The following is a 24,015-nucleotide window of genomic DNA, read 5'->3' as shown; positions in this document are numbered from 1 at the left end:
CAGAATACTGGAGTGGGTAGCCTTTCCCTCCTCCAGGGTATCTTCCCAACCCAGAGATAGAAGCCAGGTCTCCCGCATTGCAGGCAGAGTCTACCAGCTGAGCCACAAAGGAAGCCCAAGAATACTGGAATGGGTAGCCTATCCCTTCTGCAGTGGATCTTCCCGACCTAGGACTCGAAATGGGGTCTTCTGTGTTGCAGGCAGATTCTTTACCAACTGAGCTTTCAGTTCAGTCACTGTCCAACGCAGCATGCCAGACCTCCCTGTCCATCACCAACTCCCGGAGTTTACCCAAACTCATGTCCATCGAGTTGGTAATGCCAACCAACCATCTGATCCTCTGTCGTCCCCTTCTCCTCCTGCCCTCAATCTTTCCCAGCATTAGGGTCTTTTCCAATGAGTCAGCTCTTCGCAACAGGTGGCCAAAGTATTGGAGTTTCAGCTTCAACATCAGTCCTTCCAATGAACACCCAGGACTGATCTCCTTTAGAATGGACTGGTTGGATCTCCTTACAGTCCAAGGGACTCTCAAGAGTCTTCTCCAACACCACAGTTCAAAAGCATCAATTCTTCGGCGCTCAGCTTTCTTTATAGTCCAACTCTCACATCCGTACATGACCACTGGAAGAGCCATAGCCTTGACTAGACAGACCTTTTTGTTTTTGAGCCTTCAGGGAAGTGTTAAATATAAGGTAATTTAAAGCCCATAATCTCTGTTTAGAGACTAGTGCCCTCACCTGGACTGGTGGTTTTCCAAGTTTGTGTGCATAGAAACACTTGGGAGGACTTGATAAAGCACAAACTCGAGCTCCTGATACTGTGTTGGTGTTTGAGGTGTCTGTGAGATGTCCAGATGTAGGTGTTGAGTTAGACAGCTGTGTATGCAGTAGGGAACTCAAGGGAATGGTGAGGTTGGGCTACAGATAACAGTTGTGAGCCTAGAGAGGGGTGGTGATGATTTTATTGCCTCAGAGAAAGTAGTTGTGGCACACAGGCTTTAGTTGCCCACAGGGTGTAGCATCTTCCCAACCTAGGGTTGGAACCTGTGTCCCCTGCATGGGCATGCAGATTCTTATCCACTCTCCCACCAGGGAAGAAAGACTGAGCTCTTTTAACAACTGGTAAGATATTCCTTTGATTTTGTTTATGCAGTTCTTGTGTGCCTTTTCATTCATATTTTAATGATTTAAATTTTAATTTAAATTCAGATTTAGCTGTATATCCTCAACTCAGACTTGTGTTGACTAGGGAAGTTGTGGGTTATATGCAGAGTACATCATGAGGAACGCTGGGCTGGAAGAAGCACAAGCTGGAATCAAGATTGCCGGGAGAAATATCAATAACCTCAGATATGCAGATGACACCACCCTTATGGCAGAAAGTGAAGAGGAACTCAAAGGCCTCTTGATGAAAGTGAAAGAGGAGAGTGAAAAGGTTGGCTTGAAGCTCAACATTCAGAAAACAAAGATCATGGCATCTGGTCCCATCACTTCATGGGAAATAGATGGAAAAACAGTGGAAACAGTGTCAGACTTTGTTTTTTTGGGCTCCAAAATCACTGCAGATGCTGATTGCAGCCATGAAATTAAAAGACGCTTGCTCCTTGGAAGGAAAGTTATGACCAACCTAGATAGTATATTAAAAAGCAGAGACATTACTTTGCCAACCAAGGTCCGTCTAGTCAAGGCAATGGTTTTTCCCGTGGTCATGTATGGATGTGAGAGTTGGACTGTGAAGAAAGCTGATCGCCGAAGAATCGATGCTTTTGAACTGTGGTGTTGGAGAAGACTCTTGAGAGTCCCTTATACTGCAAGGAGATCCAACCAGTCCATTCTAAAGGAGATCAATCCTGGATGTTCATTGGAGGGACTGATGCTAAAGCTGAAACTCCAATACTTTGGCCACCTCATGCGACGAGTTGACTCACTGGAAAAGACTCTGATGCTGGGAAAGGTTGGGGGCGGGAGGAGAAGGGGACGACGGAGAATGAGATGGCTGGATGGCATCACCGACTCTGTGGATATGAGTTTGAGTGTACTCCGGGAGTTGGTGATGGACAGGGAGGCCTGGCGTGCTGTGATTCATGGGGTCGCGGAGAGTCGGACACGACTGAGCGACTGAACTGAACTGAACCGCAGGGAGGAGGAGGGCAATGTTAAATGAAAGAATTTGACTATAAATATCTTTTGGCAATGCCTGATTAATATGGCTATTATTAAATATTATATAATATGTCAAAGATTTTTTATTATTGAAGAAAAAGTGCATCTTTAAATCATATTATAGTCCTCGGTTATTCATGAGAGGTATTTTGTAGAAACACATGCAGTACATCATTGACCACAAATTTATGTACTGCTTTAGCTAAATCACTTCCTGTTGTAGATACTCTTTAAAATCTGATAAATGAAACATATGTTTTAAAGGAATAGAACTGACATTGTGTATTTCTTCAAAAAAAATAGAACTGACATTGCATATTTCTTTTTTGCAGAACTTTTTTGCTTATATAGGTCAAAAACATTGATTCAGATTTTTCCTAAAATCATATCTTTGCAATAAAGAACTGGGGTCGGTTGTGACAGGGGAGGGGGCCAGGGAGATGAGAACTAATAAATTGAGCCTGAGGACTAGTTGTAATTCATGGGACTACAAATAGTGGGAACAAAATTTGTATTAAAATTATCAACATACAGAACATTGAAAGAATGATGTAGTAATTTCCCACATTACCAATTTACCTACTCAGTCGTTAATAACAACATGTCATTATTGTTTTCCTTTATATTGGAGTGTGCCTACATATACATGTTTGCTGAATTATTTGAAAGTCAATTGCAGATATCATTGACCTTCTACTTTTATTGAGAAATATTAGTGCTTATGAATGAGATGCAGCAGTTTCTGCATTGTCTGACTATGAATATCCTAATGATTTTGTGGCTAGCTCTAATTGACTAAAAAGACTTTTATGGTGAAGGTCAGATAGTATAATCCTGTCTCTCAGCCATGGTTTACTTTTCCATCCATTTATCATCTGTCTCAGCCCATTCTGGCTGCTGTAACGAGATGCCTTGAGCTGGGTGGCTTATGAACAGCAGACATGTATATCTCTCAGTTCTGGAGGCTGAGAAGTACAAGATCAAGGTTCTGACAGGTTTGGTGTCTGGTGAGGGCCCACTTCCTACTTGGCCGTCTTTTTGCTGCAGTCTCTCTCATGTGGTGGAAGGGGAAGCAGGAGCTCTCTGGGTCTCTTTTATAAAGCCTTTAACCTCATTCATCGGAAAAGGCAATGGCACCCCACTCCAGTACTCTTGCCTGGAAAATCCTATGGATGGAGGAGCCTGGTAGGCTGCAGTCCATGGGGTCGCACAGAGTCGGACATGACTGAGCGACTTCACTTTCACTTTTCACTTTCATGCATTGGAGAAGGAAATGGCAACCTACTGCAGTGTTCTTACCTGGAGAATCCCAGGGATGGGAGAGCCTGGTGGGCTGCCGTCTATGGGATCGCACAGAATCGGACATGACTGAAGTGACTTAGCAAGTAAGCAAGCAACCTCATTCATGAAGTCTCTACTCTTATGACCTATTCGCCTCCCAAAGGCCCCATCTTTGTGGAACATAAAATCTGAGTTCTGATTAATGAAATACTTATTTAGTAATGGTAACCAGAACAGACTCTATACTATGTTTAAAGAATGTTTCCTATATTTATAGAATTGCAAGGTACTTGGGGGTTCAGTTTCATTTAGAAGAACCTGGCTCTGATTTGTACGGCGGGTGGAGTGGGATTACAGTTTTGCTGCTAGCTTACAGAAGAATGCCTAATGCATAAGGTTGGCAGTGAGACATGGAGATGGCAGAACAGGGTTTGCTGGCAGATGTTTATATGCACAGGATTCACTGATTCTGCCTCCAGAGAAGAGTTCTTGAGAATTTCTGGTTCACCTCCATCACCCGGTATGAAACAGCATTGAGAGCACAGGAAGTCAGTGTGGATGGCACATGGAGAGTGCTGGGTTTACAACAGGGACTGACCAGTGCTGTGAGGAGCAGAGAGCCGGTTTCATCAGGCTGTTTTTGTGAAATTACCAGGAAACCTGCTTACAAACCAGTCCTAGTGGTGCAGCTTTGTCTGTATTGATAGTTAGAATGAGCCATTAAGGGAAAAGAGCTTGTTATGAAGCAGGCCATACTACTGTTAGTTTTCATCAGCTGATGTCAGTAAAATTGAACATGCCTCCCTCACTGGATGACAGGAAACACACGGATCTGAATCCACTACAGTAAGACTTCCTCAGTGTCCTTTTCTTAATCACCAGTGGACCAAACAGGTCAGATGCTTGAGGAAGTGAACTGAGTATTTTTCTGTTGAGTAGTTTAGGCTGCTTCTCACAGGCTAGACTGCCCACAATAGGGCAGTAGTGACAAATGATCCCAGAGACATGTCACCGCAGTGTTGTGATGACAGGCGTCACCAGTGGTCCAGGATCTGCTTTCAGGAAAGCTTTTTACAAATACGTGAGGTACTAAAGGATCCGAGAGGTACCTGCTACCCTGGGTTTGTATTGCCCTTTGCATTTCTGCATTGTTTCACCAGCTCAGTGTGTGTGTGGGGGCGGTGGGGGGTGTAAGTCACTTTAGTCTTGTCCAACTCTTTGAGACCCTATGGACTGTAGCCCCTGAGGTTTCTGTGTCCATGGGATTCTCTAGGCACGAATACTGGCGTGGATTGCTGTGCCCTCCTCCAGGGATCTTCCCGACCCAGGGATCCGTCCTGGATCTCTTATGTTTGCTGCTTTGGCACACGGGTTCTTTACCACTAGCACTACCTCGGAAGTCCAGTTACGAGAATAGTGATGGATAATTAGGAGGGTTGATGTCAGAAGCTCACACATACATGGAAAGGGCAGTGTGCCTTTTTTTGGGAAAGAATCCCAGGTGAAGAGAAGTTGGGAAGGGTTTCTGTTCACATTCTGACCTGCGGTGCTCTGAGATGACCAGAGGCCACTCAGGCCTCCAGTGGGCAAGGTTATGAGTGAGTCCTGATGAATGGGCCCACTTTGGGTGTCTAGTAGAGTTGAACTGCGGGCCAGCCATTGGCTGACCTGGGGGAAGTGGGCCACTGTTCTTCTCAGTGCTCCTGCGGCTGAGGATCGCTCTCTACAGATATTAGCTGGACGCTTGTGTGGGGTGACTGGAGAGTTTCAGCTGAGCCCAAGCAGAACCTTTGAAAGTGAAAGTCGCTCAGGTATGTCTGACTCTTTGTGACCCCATGGACTATACAGTCCGTGGAATTCTTCAGGCCAGAATACTGGAGTGGGTAGCCTTTCCCTTCTCCAGATCTTCGCAACCCAGGGATTGAACCCAGGTTTCCTGCATTGCAGGTGGATTCTTTACCTGCTGAGCCACAAGGGAAGCCCAGGCAGAACCTTTAGTGATGGGCCAAATCTGCCCTGGAGGAAGGATCTGGCTATGATGCTCACTGCTGCCCCCAGTGGTGGTGTGCTGGCATGGGAGGGCCGAGTACCCAGTTTTTTTTACTCATGGTCAACTACAGGTGGAAAATATTAAATGGAAACTTCCAGAAATACACAATTCCTATGTTTTAAGTTACACACCATTCTGAACAGTGTGATGAAATCTCACCCCACCCCATCCCGGGCGTGAATCAGCCCTTTGTCCCGCATATCCTGCTCCTCAGTCCCTTAGTGCCCATTCCGGTTATCAGATCTGTTGTCAAGGTATCTGTTTCTGTTTGGGTCACCCTCATTTTACTCAGTAACAGCCCCAAAGCACGAGCGTGCTGATGCTGACTGTTTGGATGTGCTGAAGAGAAGACACTCCTTTAAGTTAAATGGTGAAAGTTCTTGACTTAATAAGGAAAGAAAAAAACTATGCTGAGGTTGCTAAGATCCATGGTAGCAATGAATCTTCTCTCTGAAATTGTGACCAAAAAAATTTGTACTGCTTTTGCTGTTATATCTCACATTGCAAAAGTTATGGCCACAGTGTGTGTTAAGTGCTGAGGGAAAAGGCATTGCGTGCATTTTAAGTCACTTGGTCGTGTCTGACTCTGTACAACCCTATGGACTGTAGCCTGCCAGGTTCCTCTGTCCGTGGGATTTCCCAGGCATGAATACTGGAGTGGGTTGCCATGCCCTCCTCCTGGGGATCTTCCTGACCCAGGGATCAAACCTTTATCTCTTATATCTCCTGTATTGGCAGGTGGGTTCTATACCACTGGGAAAAATGGAAAAGGCATTGCATTTGTACAGTAAGATATTTTTAAAGAGAAAGACTGATTTTATAAACTTTTATCATATTGTTATAATTCTATTTAATTATTAATCTCTTACTGTGCCTAATTTACAAATTTTGTCATAGATATGTGTGTATAGAAAAAAGACATAGTATATAAAATATTTGGCACTATTTTTGGTTTAAGGCATCCACTGGGAGTCTTGGAACGTATTCCACATGGTTAGAGGGGGCACTGCTGTCAGTTTTGATTGCTATCAGATGCCATTGCATAGAGAACTGGTGGATCTTGGTTTTGAGCTGCTACTGCTGCTAAGTCACTTCAGTCGTGTCCGACTCTGTGCGACCCCATAGACGGAAGCCCACCAGGCTCCCCTGTCCCTGGGATTATCCAGGCAAGAACACTGGAGTGGGTTGCCATTTCCTTCTCCAATGTGTGAAAGTGAAAAGTGAAAGTGAAGTCGCTCAGTCGTGTCCGACCCTTAGCGACCCCACGGACTGCAGCCTACCAGGCTCCTCCATCCATGGGATTTTCCAGGCAAGAGCACTGGAGTGGCTTGCCATTGCCTTCTCCGGTTTTGAGCTATATACTGTGAAATAACACGTTATTTTATAGAAACCCTAGCCTTAGAAGTCCTGGGAGGAAAAAATATTAACAACCAAATGACGTGAATTTTAGAGTGTATAGTTTTGAAAACGATTTGAAAATTTTTAATTTAATTATGCTTGTCACCAATACAGTCTGATTTATTTTGATAACTAATGTATAACATACTAAGGAAGAAGCAGTAAAAAAATATATAAGATTGTCACCTAGTCTTATTCATAACTTTGAATTGGAGTAATACTAAGATGCATATCTTTTTGACGTATACCTTTATTCTATATTGCTTAACACAAATGGCTTCAGAACCAGATTTCTAGATTTTGAATTCTTGCTCTGCCACTTACTACTGGGCTGATTTTAGCTTAGCCAGTTTGGCCTCAGTTTCCTCCCATTCCTATTACTATCATTGCTGTTTTCTGTATAGCAGGTAAAGTGCAGTATATTTCTGTATAGCAGGTAAGTGTCTAAATATTTCTTACAGTGTTGAGATGTAAGTAACTTTTATTTTGTCTTTAACAGGGACCTCCGAAACAATCTTATTAGTAGTATAGACCCAGGTGCCTTTTGGGGACTGTCATCGCTAAAAAGATTGTAAGTGTTTGAATTGCTGGCTTAAGAATTTGAACCATTCCTTTTTAAGTAACTTATCATACTTCAAACTTTAACACGATCAAAAAGTGGCTTTTTAATAATTTTTAGAAATTCATCTAGAAAAGCAGACTGTTTAATGTAAGTAGCTCAGAAGGCAGTTTATTTATACAGCAGTTTGATTTGTTGGTGGTAGATGGTTGCATCCCTCTTATGGTAATAAAATCATTATGGTTGGCTTTGCCAGTGGACATAATCTGTAGATGAGTTTCAACTTATGAATGCATTTAAACAATCTATTGTAAATGCCCTAAAAATTGAGGCCTCTTTCTATTAATGATTTAAAAATCTTCACTATTTTTCCTATTTTCTATATATTTTATCTATATGTTATTTCAAAACCCAAAGACCAGTTTTTATTACTTTCAAGACGAAGCACTCTTGCTTTCCTTATCATGTTCTTGTCACAACTACTTTGTGAGAGTGCTTATATTTTATATGTCACCTGGTACTTAAGCCATGCGGACTGCACCACTACCCTTCATTCCTTCTGAATGCATTTATTGAGTGCTGACTGTTTACTATGCTCGGACTTCCCTGGAAGAACTCACAGACTCTTAGGGGCAAATTGATAGTGAAAATACATCCTAAATAATAATAATATTACTAATCTGCCGGGGAAAGGAGGGACCACCTGAGATGGGAATGACCTGCCATGAGAGCAGCCAGCCTTTAGACTTGACCTTGCTCCTGAGGGGTGAATATGTATTGAAGAATAACAGAAAGAGCCCTGGAAGCAGAGTGGACACAGGTGTGAAAGAACATGTTCTTTGACTAAAGCATTAAGTAGCAAGGGGAAAAGAACATTGGAATGTAAGGTTAGTCAGAAAGAGACCAGGCTTTTGATAACCTCCTGCCATGTTGAAGAATTTCGAATCTATCATTTAGACAGTGGGGGGCTTGCAAAACTTTTTCAGTATGGAGTTTGTGTGATCAGATTAGTGACATCAGAGCTGCAGTGGATCAAGCTGTGTTTAGACTTCATTGAAAGTATTATCAACATATAGAAATGTAATTGAAGTGGAAAGACAGATCAGCATCAATTTAAACAAAAATTTATCAAGTCCATTCTCTATGCCCAGTAGTGAGCCAGCCTCCAGAGATACAAAGGTAACTAACTCAGGAACCCCTTGGAAGATTTGCAGTCTAGTGGAATTATGTATACCAACCAAGATCTTGGATATGGGTTTGGAATATACTTCCAGAGAGATGGAGCAATAGGTGGTGTTCAGCTGTTAGGGGTCTTTGAAGCTTTTGAGACTTGCCAGACTGACATAAACAGGAGCATGGAACATGGCCATCAACAGGCTTCATGCATCTCCAGAAACAGTCCTTAGGGAGTGGAGGGCAGCAGCTAACAGCTTGATTTATAACAATGAGTCATTGTCTGTGTGCTTCTTACTAGGACAAACTGACACCTTGTTTGGATGGAATGTGAGTCCTCACGTAGGGAGGAGTAGGAGTGAGGCTGCTGGAGCTGCCCTATCAAACTCTGGGGCTGAGGCTAAAGCTTTTTTGTTTCAACTGTCCCTCCTGGTGATTCTGATGCTAAAGCTGGAGAATTACTAGAAGAGGAGGGAGGAGGGTGGTATCATACGGCCAGACAAGTCCACTTATTCTCTCCTTCTGTGACCCACGTGACTGTCTGTGTTCTGTTTTATGATAATAGTGAGTTTAATATGATAATATCTGCATGTTGAGGTAGAGATTGAAGGAAACTTGACTCTTAAGTAAAAGCAGGGTCATCAGACTCTTTCAAGGATCCTGCAAAATGTCCAGTGTTCTCTATCAGTTCTTTATCCTTCAGTAAATAATTTTTCACATATTGCTATCCAAAATAAATTTAAAATTTTCTTGTTCAGTAGCATTCAATTTAATTACCATGATTGTCCCAGATGTTGCCTTAGCATTTTATTATTGCATTACACATTAAGTAGTCTCTGGTGCTCACGTCTAGGAAGGTAATTGTCATTTATAATTTTCCCACTAGAAAATTCGTTCTTAATTCCAAACAGCTAACTTGGTATACAGCTTGCAAGCTGAGAGAGTTCTATATGAAAACTCAGTGAGATAGAAAGGTATTCTGCTAGTCACTTCTTGACTACAGGCACTTTTTTCTTATGAGGCCTTAAATTATTCAGTTGTGCATCTCACTCAGCAACTACATATAAAGTGTTTCTGTAAGTGTCCCGTGTCTTTGCCTTTATTTTATAGATAATTTGGATCAGGAAGATTAAGTCAGTGACTTTCTGAAGAATAAACTACCAGAAGTAGGTAAAACCTAGACCCATTCAGTTTCTCTTTTGCTTTATCAACAAAATTCAAGCTGATTTTCAATTCAAATGAACACTCAGTATCAGTACCTAAATTCCATTTTAAATAGGTATAACTATAATGAAATTGTTTCCCAAAGAATCAATGGTAATTACACCATTTAAAACTCAGCAGTGAGACAAGATAATGAATAGAACTCAGAAATGCTTGTTTAAGCAACACTTCACAAGATAATGCCTCATTTTCTTAAATAGTAAAGCCCAGAAATAGAAGGAAAATCAGCCGGAATAAAGAAAAGTCCCACACGATTAAATACTTAGCTTTAATATTCTAAGGAGCTAGAGCATAATGAATGTAGATAAAAACTTGTATTGTTTTTTTAAATCAAAAGTTGCCATAAGAAAGGGAAAACAGAGCTCTGAAATTTTTGAATACTAGGGATTACCTAAACTAGCTTTTAAAATATCTAAAGGAAAAAATTAATGAGTAGATACTGAATTCAAATATGAAGTCTTTGTAATTTCTATCAGACTAATACCTTTTTTCCCCCCAATTACCAAGTGTATAATTTAGAATCTGACAGTTTTAGTTTAGAAATCGTTGGCATAAGTCTCTAAAGAGTAACTCAGTGAAATTCAAAGAATATGTCCTTCTCTATTACAGAGAATAATACGGACAGTGAAGAAAATATGATAAAAATATTTTTTAAAGTTTGGCTTAGAAAGCTTGTTTTACTTCTTTTATTGAAATTAAAAATGACCAATAATCCCAAACCTTAACAACTGAGAAAAACAAAGATTCATTGTTTTAGGGCTTTCATATTAAATCCACTGATGGGAAATGATGAAAGCTATGCTCTCTTATTTGAAGAAATAGTCAATTATCTCCTAATTAAAATAAATCTAATTGAAGTATAAAATTGTGTTCACTGTGCTTGGTATGAAGAAAAATAGTGTAGAAAGAACAAAATACTAAATTTATTACAGATAAAAGGGAAAAAGTTACATACATTGAGGAGGAGGAAAAAAATGGTTTCAAAGTGACATTTCATAGGAACTATAAGAAGTTTAGGAGTGACTGAAAAAATATGGGCCATTACCTAGATATTGTTATAAAGTAATTTAGCTTGAAGCCTGAATGACAGATCTGTAAAGTAAAAGCTAACTCAGTTGTTTTTTTCATTACAGTCAAAACTTCTGAGTATTTAAGGAATGAAGTTAGCATTAAGTTTCACTTGTTCTTGAGGAAATAAAAAGTTTTGGAATTGTGATAATGTACCCTTTTACCCGTTGTCTCTTGGGTATGTTGCCTTACATCAACTCTGTTCCCTAACTTACCCAGTGTGATTAGCTATGTATATCATCACAGGCAGTAAGATAGATTGAGTCTCATTTTTACTTTGGTTTTGTCTTGAGTCATTTTACAGGAGTAAATGCTTTAAATATCGAGGGCACTGTAATTAAACAGCGTTTAGTTTGAACATGGCAGAAGTAAGTGAAAGCAAGGATTATTTCTTCTCTCAGTGCTATACTTGAGATAGATGAATATTTTAGAGATGCTTAAAAGAAAAGTCTTGTGTGATACCTGGGTGCCATTCTTGAATATCAAATGTATGTAACCTTCGTTAACCGGGAGAACTAATTGAAGATACTTTTTCCCTTTCTCCTTAGGGATCTGACAAACAACCGAATAGGGTGTCTGAATGCAGATATATTCCGAGGACTCACCAATCTGGTTAGGCTGTAAGTACCTCTGTCTTTCATATTATAATACAAGGAAGCATTTGAACCAGTATCCAAATTTTTATGACCACTTTTATGTTTAACATTAAACTAGCAACTGTAGAGGTTACAGAACTGGTAGGGGGATAGTTCAGTTCAGTTGCTCAGTCATGTCCAACTCTTTGCGACCCCATGGACTGTAGCATGCCAGGCTTCCCTGTCCATCACCAGCTCCCAAAGCTTGCTCAAACTCATGTCCATCGAATTGGTGATGCCATTCAACCATCTCATCCTGTGTCATCCTGTTCTTCTCCTGCCTTCAACCTTTCCCTGGGAAAGATAGAAGGTAGGGGATAAGGAGCTGGAAATTTAATCATAGAGATATAATGTCATCAGAATAGACTAATGCATTATATCCACTGCTTCACACGTACACGCACACATGCGATGTAGTATATACCCTAGAGAACAGGTTCATATTGAGACACATGATCAAAAGCTTTGATGGTTTGGGAAAATTTCTTTGAAGAGGTGAATCTTGAGCTAATGGTCCAGATCCTTAGAAGGGAAAAGAAGTCAAGCAAATGATACAGGGAGGTAGAAGTCAGAGTGAGGCCAGTTTATCAAGGTGAAGGCTGATAGTCTTATGCATAGATTGACCATTTAAGTCACTCCGCTGACCTTGTGGTTATAGGTGACCTGTCGAGCTTTTCTGTTTTTCATATGTACAGTAGGATTAATAGTGCCTCAAAGTTATTATAAGGATTAATTAGCATTTGAATTATCTATACCTGTTTCTTATAATTTATATCTAATATAAATGGAGAACTTTGTATATACCATCTTTAAAGTTAAGAATCTGAGAGTAACTAGAAGTAAGGACAATTACCTGCAGTAGAGCTTTATACAAGAGTGTATGAAAGGCAGACTGGAGCTTAGAACTGATTCAGTCCTAGGAGGCCGCTGAAAGACATTGATGTGGGGAAATGGCATAAATCATGATTTAGAGAAGAGCAATCTAGAGATAGGGTGCAGCATGCAAGGCAGGGTTTCGAGGTAGAAGTTCTAGTTCTGAGATCGCCTATGCTTGGCTCTTTGTATCTGTAGCTTTTTGGGATATTTCATCTGTTTTGTTCAAGTTAACTTTGAAAAAGCCGTATGGGCTTAAGTACTGAGATTATTTCATCTCTACAGTAAGCGACGGGTCTCACTTGTCAGAATAGAACTAAGTACTCCTGCTTCTCAGTCAGCAAATTCGTATTTTTTAGTGTGCCCTTTAGCTCTGGGGGAAAGGTAGATGGCCCAAGTATATGTTTTTAAATAAAAGATTGATTTGGTGTACAGCTTTACTCATATGTTTTTAAATAAAAGATTGATTTGGTGTACAGCTTTACTCATTGCTAGAAATCAGTTAAATAAATCTATTATGGTTTTCTTTTCTGTAACTGGATTACAAACAGTTTTGTTTCAATGCTTTTATTATCTCGAGAGTTTTTTATTTTTGGTTTTGAGGAAAGTGTAAGAATTGGCAACCTGAGACATTTATGGAGAAAAATTTGTTATGTTTTTGAGTAGTTATGAATCAAATAGTGAAAGAGGGAATCTGAAGTTTACCATTTTCTTGACTTTAGTTACAGATGGATTTATAGCTTTGGTCTAGGGATTTTTGACCCAGCAGCAAAAGTTCTTCAGGCAAAAGTGTTGTTTTGGACAGTGCTTACATTAAGGCAGGTTACTATACATTTACTTTTTTGTTTTTGCCTCCTGCCTTAAAATCTAATATTGTTGCAAATTTTACCAATTCTCTGATACCTGTTGTGAGAATTTACAGGATGTAGAGCATAATGGACATATATCCAGGTGAATAATTAAAACATAGAAATAACACTACCAAGTTTCCTACTTTGTGATTGATTGAGATAATTTTGTAGTCCATGTAATAGTAGATGATCGCCTCTTAAATGCAACAGTATGGCATATATAGAACTGTACCTGACATATCCTAAGAATTGATGCTTTTGAACTGTGGTGCTGGAGAAGTCTCTTGAGAGTCCCTTATACTGCAAGGAGATCCAACCAGTCCATTCTAGAGGAGATCAATCCTGGGTGTTCATTGGAAGGACTGATGCTAAAGCTGAAACTGCAATACTTTGGCCACCTCATGCGACGAGTTGACTCACTGGAAAAGACTCTGATGCTGGGAAGGATTGAGGGCTGGAGGAGAAGGGGACGACAGAGTGAGATGGCTGGATGGCATCACCGACTCGATGGACATGAGTTTGAGTGAACTCTGGGAGTTGGTGATGGACAGGGAGGCCTGGCGTGCTGTGGTTCATGGGGTCGCAAAGAGTCGGACACGACTGAGTGACTGAACTGAACTGAAGAAAAATTAAGTCTTCCCGCATGGCTCTTTGGGTAAAGAAATTGCCTGCAATGGAGACCCAGGAGACATGGGTTCAATCCCTGAGGAGCCCAGCAGTTTACAGTCCATGGGTAGCAAAGAGTCGGAAACAACTGAGCAACTAACTGAAGAAAAATTAGCGGTACTAAACACATAAACATAAACGCATAAGAAAAATTAGCAGTTGTGGTAGCTTCTTAACATTCAGGAATGCGTTGCAGTGGAGTTGCTTGAGATCATTTGGGTTGACATAGTTCTCGAGCATTGGATCAGGAACCTTTGGATGGGTGTTCTGTGTGGGCTGCACAGCTTTCTGGGCTCTCTAAGCCAGGTTGTATGTTGTTTGTAAAGGCTGATAGCATTTGGTATTTCAGCTGTGGAGAACAGCATTTTCATTCTAGCAAGTGAAAAAGAGTCTGATTAGTTAAGGGACATGTAGTACATTTTTAGGTTGAGTCAGAGAAGCTCTATATTACTAATATTTCCCACCCTATAGAGTAAATGTGCAAAAGAAATCAGTCTAGAGTAGATTACTATTCTAGCTCTTTCCTCTGCTACCTCTTCAGCTCAACTCCTTGGTTTACCCTGGAACTTTGGACCCTTAGACTGACTTGGCCTCTTAGCCAAGGAGCCTGGAAACCTTGGCAGAAGGCCTGTAGCATTCCCACTCAGACTTCTCATTGGTGATTTAGTGTAAAAATTGAAAAATGACTTTTTAAAAATACGTCAGAGTGTTCAGTGGACTTGGGTATGGTAGGTAAATTGATTGAATCTGTGTATTGATCTCTGCCTTTATTGATGGAGAAGTTCTGGAAAGTGAAGCCATCCTCCCAGAGGTTCCCACTCTAACCCTAGGAGTACGTGGCAGAAAAAAGATTGAATAATGGACTCCAGTGAAGTCTCTGTCCTTCACTTAGGAAGTTAGCTTCCAGAGTAGTTGTTAGGAGATCCAAAAAAATGAAAACTTTCCTTTTAATTTTCTTTATGAATTTTGATCAATTTCAAATCTGTGTTTTTCCCCTAAGAATTATACCTTTAATATTTTTCTGTCAATTGAGTGATATTTATAAGAACTTCCTTTCTACAATTTAAAAATTATTGATGCTATTAAGGAATAAAACCATATAGAGAGATTTGCAGGAAGAGTTAAATTTCCCCTTCATGTCTTCAAACACACCCTTCTGAGATAGCATATACTGTCCAGTGTATATATTCTCAGATTTTTCTATTGCCCCTGCAAATGTATAGGCATCCACACAGGGCTTTAAAAATGTGCTCTACTCTGGACTTCCCTGGTGATCCATTGGTTAAGACTTCACCTTCCAATTCAGGGGGAAAGGGTTTGATCCCTGGTTGGGAAGCTAAGATCCCACATGCCTTGTGACCAAAACCCAAAATAGAAGCAGTATTGTAACAAATGCAATAAAGACTTTAAAAATTATCTTCATAAAAAAAAAATCTTTAAAAAGTGTATTCTGCTTTACAATTTACTTAAAAAAATTTTACCAAGGTACCATTATCGTTTTAGGAGAATATTTTTAAGGAGAATACCATTATCTTTTCAGGAGAATGTTTTTATTCATGCTTCTGACTAGCTAACAGAATACTCCACGAGTATAGAACAATATGCTGTGCTTAGTTGCTCAGTGGTGTCTGACTCTTTGCTACCCCATGGACTGTAGCCCTCCAGGCTCCTCTGTCCATGGGGATTCTCTAGGCAAGAATACTGGAGTGGATTGCCGTGCCCTCCTCTGGGGGATCTTCCCAACTCAGAGATTGAACCCAGGTCTCCCACACTGCAGGTGGATTCTTTACTGTCTGAGCCATGAGGTAAAAGAACAGTATGATTTAGTCAATTATTCCTGAGTTAAAGGAGGTACCATCTGATTCATTACCTCCTCCTTTAACAAGTCTGCTCTGGTAAACATGCCTGTATATACACAGATGATGCATCATACCCATTTAACTTACGGGAATGCACATATCTATGTAACAAAAGGTAAGTAAATGAAAATTAAGAGAGAGTAAGAAATAGCATGAGTGGGAATGGGTGGATAATTCACCCGTCACCCCATTCAGTGAGCTGTATTAGGACACGAGAGAGTGACTTTGCTGTGAACTTTGTCATTCTCAGTCCCGTGATGCTTTTTTTGGTATAAGCATCTCAGAGTTGGAATGTGATTTTAATGTTTTAAAGTATGTGTGAATTTTTATGGTCATCAACTAGTTTCTAACTTGGTGTCTAGCCAAACAAATAGCAGTTTGTTCCAACACTGGAGGAAAAATTGCTTTGTGTTGGGATTTACTGGGAGGATGGCATGTCTTTCTCCAGTATGATTCCTTCCTCAGTGATTTACAAGGAAAAACAAATTAATAGTACCTAATAATTACCATCAGTCCTTCCAATGAACACCCAGGACTGATCTCCTTTAGAATGGACTGGTTGGATCTCCCTGCAGTCCCAGGAACTCTCGAGAGTCTTCTCCAACACCACAGTTCAAAAGCATCAATTCTTCAGCGATCAGGCTTCTTCACAGTCCAACTCTCACATCCATACATGACCACTGGAAAAACCATAGCCTTGAATAGATGGACCTGTGTTGGCAAAGTAATGTCTCTGCTTTTTAATATGCTATCTAGGTTGGTCATAGCTTTCCTTCCCAGGAGTAAGCGTTGGCCACTTCATGCGAAGAGTTGACTCACTGGAAAAGACTGATGCTGGGAGGGATTGGGGGCAGGAGGACACGGGGACGACAGAGAATGAGATGGATGGATGGCATCACCGACTCGATGGACATGAGTTTGAGTGAACTCCGGGAGTTGGTGATGGACAGGGAGGCCTGGCGTGCTGTGATTCATGGGGTCGCAGAGAGTCGGACACGACTGAGCGACTGAACTGAGTAATTACTATAAAGTTACCTAGCAATTAGCATCTAATGGTTCCTGTAAGATACAATTGTTTTGTTTATACTAAAATCGTATATTTGTAGTATATATTTTTATTTCCAACTGCTGCACTCTTTCAAACATCTAAAAATTACAAATAATTGTACAAGGAATCTCCATGTACCCATTGGTCAGTTTTAGCACTTAGCAACTCATAGCCTATCTTGTTTTAGTTCCAGGTCATATTTCTTATCTTCCCACCTACATTATTTACAGTAAACCCCAGTAATCTTATAATTTCACATAGGGTACCTTGATAAAAGTACAGTTGTTCATTTTAATTACATCCAGGTTCTCTTCCGTTCCGTTCTGTCCCGTCCCGTCGCTCAGTCGTGTCCGACTCTTTGCGACCCCGTGGACTGTAGCCGAACCAGGCTTCTCCGTCCATGGGATTCTCCAGGCAAGAATACTGGAGTGGGTTACCGTTTCCTTCTCCAGGGGATCTTCCCGACCCAGGGATCAAACCCAGGTCTCCCGCATCCAGGTTACTTTCTTAAAATGTTATGATTTGCATTCCATCAGCCATAATACCCTTTTCAAAATCCACATTCAGTATTCACTCTGATAGGCCAAGAAAGAAAAAGGCATTGCTTTCATGATCCTTTTAATGTGAAAGTATTCTTTTGATTTTTTAAGTTCCTTAGCAGTTCTTTTATGAAGATCAAAATTACTTTACCCAGCCTCTTTTCTGTTAAAAAAAAATCCTAAGATATATGTAAAATGAATTCAATAATGTTTTTACTGGTCCATTATATATTACTTTTGAGGGATTGGTGTTTGTGCAATGTTAAGTCTTCCCATCCAGAAATACGTCGTTGCAGGTGTCATAGAAACAGCTGACTGCTTCCCCCTTCAAGTCTCTTTCCTCTCCCCACTGGGGAATCCTTCTACCCAGTTGTCACTTTTTTCCATGCTTAAAGGATTTAACTCAGCCTCTGGAGGATAGGCAGGCCTCCTTGCGGGTCTCAGGATTTCTTCCTTGAGAATTCTAGGTCCAGACTATAGCATTCTTGATCCTACAACAGGCAATGAACAGATCTTGTGGTGGTTGGGTCATCCTGCCATTTTCCTGAAGCCCTTGGTAGCACCTCCTAAAGCTGGGGTCCATATTCTGAACAGCCAGTCCCTGCAACTGAGCACCTTCTGTATTCTCTGGCTTGTTACTGGCTGCCAGAGATACCCAAGTAAATAAGACACGTAAGTCCTTTCTGTCCTGGAGCTTATGAAAGTCGAGCATGGAAGAAATCAGAAAAAATGATTTGTTCAAACTCCTCATATAATAGCATAGGGTGTTCTACGATTTATAGCAAACTCTGCAAGCGTTTATGTATTTATTAAAGCCGTGATCAAGGGGAAACCAGAGAGGTTAAGTAATCTGCCCAAGGGCAACACTGAATTCTATCCCAAGCCTTTGATTAAACCCTGGACCTGTTTCACTCTTCCGATATATTTTAGTGGGTGACTGTCAGATGCTGCTGGTTATTCATACCATCCTTTTCTTTGTTTTTTAGTTTTTGTTTCCTTAAATGAAACTGAGTGAACTCCTGAAGAGCAGTTCTAGTTGCAATGAGAGCATGATTAGAAGTTAGGTTCAGGAAGGTAACTTGGAGATTCTACATGTTATTTAACAGAAAAATCCTTATCCAGCAGTAATTTTAAGTAATTTTATTTATTGCTTTATATAAGGTTAATTTTCTTCTTCAACTTTGGAGGAGATATTGACTAGATATTTCTTTCTGTGAGATTTGAAACAACTTTCACAACTTCTTAATAACAGTATTTAATGATAGGATGTTTTAGGAAATATAAAATGATATATATTTGTTCACCTTTCTTACAGTGAAGTTATTTCCTTTTTTCCAGAAACCTTTCAGGGAACTTGTTTTCTTCATTATCTCAAGGAACTTTTGATTATCTTGGCTCATTACGATCTTTGTAAGTAAGAATTTTTTCTGACTGTTTTTGTAAATGTATCTTAGTGTCTGAAAGTTAAAAACAGTTATTATATGGCTTAAGAGACTTCATGGGACAATCTTGTGATTTTACAATAATTAGAATCTCACTTGAGAGTTTGCATTCACATTGAAAAACATAACGTAAACCTTAATAATGTGTCTCAGGCTAGAGCAACCATTTTCTTCTTAGAATACTCTTATCTCTTTAATTTATATTTAAATAGGTTGGTAGTTTTTTCTTTGTGTTTCCAAATTAGAAAATATTTGTTTACCTAATTAAATCCCCAAAGTATAAAATAAGCCTCCCTTCTTATGAAGAGTTTATAGTTAAGACTTATGTTATGCTTTGAGAGCTTTCTGGTGGCTTACACAGTAAAGAGTCTGCCTGCAATGCAGGAGATCTGGGTTTGATTCCTGGGTCGGGAAAATTTTCTGGAGAAGGAAATGGCAACCCGCTCCAGTATTCTTGCCTGGAGAATCCCATGGACAGAAGAGCCTGGAGAGTCTCAGTCCATGGGGTCACAAGGAGTCAGACACAACTGAGCGACTAATACTTCACTTCATGTTATGCTTTAGAGATTAATTTTATCCTGTGACTCCATCCCCAAACTGAATTCACAACTTACTACTGATATTTTTAGGCATGCTTACGTAGAATGTCTGCTTTATGAAGTCAGTGTATGGTCATATTTACACAATTCTCTGTAGCTTTAAAATTGGCTGAGTTTTTTTTTTACACCCAAAACCAGTTTTGTTAAGTGAGAGATTTGATTGTCTAGGAGTTACTTTCGGAGCTTACTATATTTTCAGATAGACCTTAATATGTCTCAAAGCATAACTTTTACTGATTCCTATTGGAATTGCAGTTAAATACAGTGGTTTTTCAAATTTTTATTGCATGTGACATACAGACTTGAGTCTCTTTTTCCAGTGAAAGATATCTTCTCTGCCAGATGCCTGTTTGATGTATGCTCACTTCTTACTTTTCCCCCCTTCCCCTCCCCTTTCTTTTTCCTTTCCCTGCCCTCCTCTTCATCTTTAGTTTTGTAAATTTATCATTTCAGTCTCATTTAGCAGCTTTCATTGGAATAAAGCCAATAGGTTAGGTGCTCAAGGGGCTCCTCACCATCATGACAGACATATGTATGTACTTCCCTGCATCAAGCTCTTTTTTTAAATTTAATTTAAATTTTATTTTTAATACCCAAAGTATTTTTTTTATTGAGGTAAAGCTGATTAACAGTGTTGTGATAGTTTCAGGTGAACAGTGAAGGGACTCAGCCATACATATACACGTGTCTGTTTTCCCCAGACTCCCCTCCCATCCAGGCTGGCACATAACATTGAGCAGAGTTCCATATGCTATACAATAGGTCTTTGTTGATTATCCATTTAAAATATAGTAGTGTGTACATGACCTTCCCAAAGTCCTTACCTATTTCTTCCCCCCAGCAACCATGAGTTCTGTTTTCTAAGTCTGTGACTCTCTTTGTGTTTTGAAAGTAAGTTCATTTGTATCATTTCTTTTTAGATTTCACAATAAGGGATGTCATGTGATATTTCTCTTTCTCTGAGACAGATAATAATTATCTCATAATTATAAAAAATAATAATTTTTTGACAGGTAGTATTTTCGTATGCTTAAAAACTTGCAATCATTTTTCAGATCAAAGTAAAAGCCACTAACTTGCCACAGTGAACAAGGCTTTGGATCATCTCGTTCCCTGACTCTTCCCTGATCTCAAGTCCAGTCAAGTCCCCCTCTTCCATAGTAATCCTCCAAGATGCCAGGCAGACATGCTTCTTCTGCCTCAGGGCCTTTCCGCTTGTGGGGCCCTTTGCCTGGAAAACTCTTCCACCAAGTATCACCCATGGCTCTGGGACTTCCCTGGTGGTCCAGTGGCTAAGAGTCTGTGTTCCCATTGCATGGCACCTGGATTCAGTCCCTGGTCAGGGAACTAGATCCCACATGCCACAACTAGGAGTTGTGGCTCCTGCACCCTGCATCAAACTCTTTCATGGTCTTTTTGGTACTATTAACATTCTTACCCAGAAAGCTGCTTTTTAGTGAGAACATCTCCTTTTAATGGGCTTATGTCAGCCATTTCTGTGAAGTTTAGGAAATAAAGACTACAAAAATGATCTGACTTTTGAAACCCTAGATAGCAGGAATGTAGGAAGTATTTTCATGCAAAAATTGAGCACAATTGTCAGTGTTTATAAAAGATAATGCTGTAAACTCACCAGAAGGTGGTTCTTAGGAATTAGAAGTTAGTCATCCTAGTCAGACAAACAGAATATAACCATGCGAAGCAGTCATATGTTGCTTTATGCTGTCGGAATTAACAGAGTTTGCAGACATTTAAGCCAGGAACATGACAGTGATGCTGGAAGAAATGGGGAAAGCTTCAATTTCCAGTAATAGTGCCACAGACTTGATGACAAATCCGTAGAAGTTTGATAGACAAAAGGAATGTGGATGTGATATTCCAGTACCCTGGGCTTCAGAAGTGTGTTTCACAGATGAAGAATCGGTTTTGTTCACATACTATCTTTGATTGAAAGCAGAGTCAGTCCAGGATCAGGTGGGAAGGGATTTTGGGGTCAGACATTCGACATCATCTCACTGGGAAGGAAACCATAACCAGTTGATGGTACAGTATGTGCCCTAGGTGAGATTGAGCAGCTGTGTGCTTGCCACACAAAGACTACGCCAAAAAGCAAAAGTGCAATTTAATTAATTTACCATACTGTCTAAATTGCATTTTGTGTGCTACAGAGAATTTCAGACTGAGTATCTGCTGTGTGATTGTAACATATTGTGGATGCATCGCTGGGTGAAGGAGAGAAATATCACGGTACGGGACACACGGTGTGTTTATCCCAAGTCTCTTCAGGCCCAGCCAGTCACAGGTGTGAAGCAGGAGTTGTTGACATGCGGTAAGGAAGAAAAAGTGAGAAAGGGTTAACTGTGTTTTACTTGCTGCCATGTGTTTCCTGACAAACTTCAGAATTCTTTTTATACGTTGGAACCGATTGTAGCCATCAGTCTTCATGAATTTGATAATACTTAGTTTTTGTCAACAGTTAAGTCAGTTGGATTAAAAAATGTTTTTTCAATTGGCATTTAAAGTTCTTGGGTTCTGAACAGCTTTCTTAATGAAATTCAATTTCAATAAATAATATAGATCTTCATATTTTATAATAGCAAATCAGTAATTTGTTGATAGTACTAAAATCTCAGGATGCAATCATGCATTTTATTGATAGTGTATGAATTGTTACAGCCTTTTTGAAGGGTGGCTTGGCAGTATGTATCAGTGTTCTTAAAGAATTGGTACAACTTGATATAGCTAATTCTGTATGTAGGGCTTAATTCGTGAGAAATCATCAGCTATGTATGTAAATCTTCAGATTTTATATATGAACATACCTTAAATTCTGAAAAATAGGGCATTGGCTTACTTATGACAGGCCATTCAATGAAATAGCATAAAGCTGTTGAAAATCATGATTTTCCAGAATATCTGAAGACTTCAGGGAACTAATACATTTACCATTTGTTTAATGAAAAACAAAAACCAGAAAAAACAAGAAACAGTCCTTAAAATGATAGAGGGAGGTTCTAGTTTAGTCTCTGTGCTTGGAAATAAACAACCCTATCAGTTTTTTCCTTTTATTTTCATCATTATTATTGTTTTTTCACATGTGAAGTGTGCTCATTGGATTAAAGATTTATGAAAAGAAATAATGTGTACACACCTAATAAATCATCTTGGTGTACACTTTAAATATCTTACAATTTTGTCAATTATACCTCCATAAAGCTGGGGGAAAAAACTGAAAGAACGAAAAAAAAACCAAAACCCATAGTTACATTCTTGTCACTCATAGGTAGCTAACATCAGAGATACCTTGGTATGCATATCAATTTTCTACCTTTTTGTTATGTTTTATCCAAAATACCATACCCTAATGTTACTTTGTATCATTTTTAAACTTGAAATAATGTAAACTTGTTTCCTCATCATATTGATATAAAAGATGCATACCAATTCATTTATATATATATAGCCATAACTTATTTTTACATTATAGGGATATAGCCACAATGATTTCCTTATTACTGCATATTTAGGTTGTTAATTTCTCACTCCATAAACATTAACAAGATTAATTTCCTTACGTCTATCTTTACGTATTAGCTATTTAGGATAGCTTGCTACTAAAAGAATTATTGTGTTAGAGACTGAATATTTTAAAGGTTTTTAATGAACCATGATATTTGTGTACATTTTTGAATGTGTAGTTTAAGATTTCCCTTTTATTTTTCTTACTGGAAAGAAAGATATCAGCTTTGTAAAAGTGACATGAAATGGTTTAATTTTATTTAATGGTGTTTTCATCTTGGATCCTCTTAATTCAGCAGGATCTTTGTTGATGGTAAAACTAGGATGCTGATTACTGAGGAATTTGTTTTTCCATTTTTAAGATTTCAGTTAGAACTTCTATAATTTTAAGTTCTGTAGTGTGAATATAGTGTTTGTTTACTGTTCTTTATTCTACTGTCTCTAGATCCTCCCCTTGAATTACCATCTTTTTACATGACTCCGTCTCATCGTCAAGTTGTATTTGAAGGAGACAGCCTTCCTTTCCAGTGCATGGCTTCATATATCGATCAAGACATGCAAGTGTTATGGTATCAGGATGGGCGAATAGTCGAAACTGATGAATCCCAAGGTATCTTTGTTGAAAAGAACATGATTCACAACTGCTCACTGATTGCAAGGTAAACTTTTTTAGATGAGGAATTGTCTCTGTACATTTTATCATCTCAGAAATTGTAATGTTTAGTTGGCGTTTAAATTAGTATTTTACCTTCTTGCATTTAAGAACAAATGTCTGACATTTCTTTTTCTGATTGTTATTTATCTTCAAAAGTTATCTTTTCTTTATCTTTTCCATCTAGTTTTGGAGGTAAAAAAAGTATAAGGTAGAACGGAAACACTTTAAAAGTTGGAGACTTTTTGTTTAAAGTTTTAAGAGGAAAAAATGTAAATTTTTTTTTTTTTAACCAAACTTAATTTTACTATTTCCTGTTGCTATTAATAAGCTCAGAATTTCACTTTTAGGAATCACCTAGTTTTCACTGTCTTATGATTAATGTTGCATTTTAAGATACTGCCTTTTTTCATCCTG

At 39.3% G+C, this 24,015-nt stretch overlaps 1 protein-coding gene across 3 annotated transcripts in view; it reads left to right on the top strand.

Moving 5' to 3' along the window:
* The window catches only part of ADGRA3 (adhesion G protein-coupled receptor A3), a 138,916-nt gene that overhangs the window by 45,912 nt on the left and 68,989 nt on the right, over nucleotides 1-24,015 (top strand). For 2 of the 3 annotated variants that reach the window (XM_055433952.2, XM_055433955.2), the window contains exons 3-7: nucleotides 7,391-7,462; nucleotides 11,464-11,535; nucleotides 18,725-18,796; nucleotides 21,596-21,756; nucleotides 23,392-23,605. In XM_055433952.2, the coding sequence (XP_055289927.2) occupies nucleotides 7,391-7,462; nucleotides 11,464-11,535; nucleotides 18,725-18,796; nucleotides 21,596-21,756; nucleotides 23,392-23,605 (591 nt within the window). The remainder of the gene's footprint in view (nucleotides 1-7,390; nucleotides 7,463-11,463; nucleotides 11,536-18,724; nucleotides 18,797-21,595; nucleotides 21,757-23,391; nucleotides 23,606-24,015) is intronic. The other variant, XM_088836263.1, reaches the window with a different exon arrangement.

Source organism: Moschus berezovskii, chromosome 5 (genome assembly GCF_049115385.1).
Source record: "Moschus berezovskii isolate FMDL1 chromosome 5, NW_MosBer_1.0, whole genome shotgun sequence".
In the NCBI taxonomy this organism is placed as follows: domain Eukaryota; kingdom Metazoa; phylum Chordata; class Mammalia; order Artiodactyla; family Moschidae; genus Moschus; species Moschus berezovskii.
This window is presented reverse-complemented; position numbering and strand designations above follow the sequence as displayed.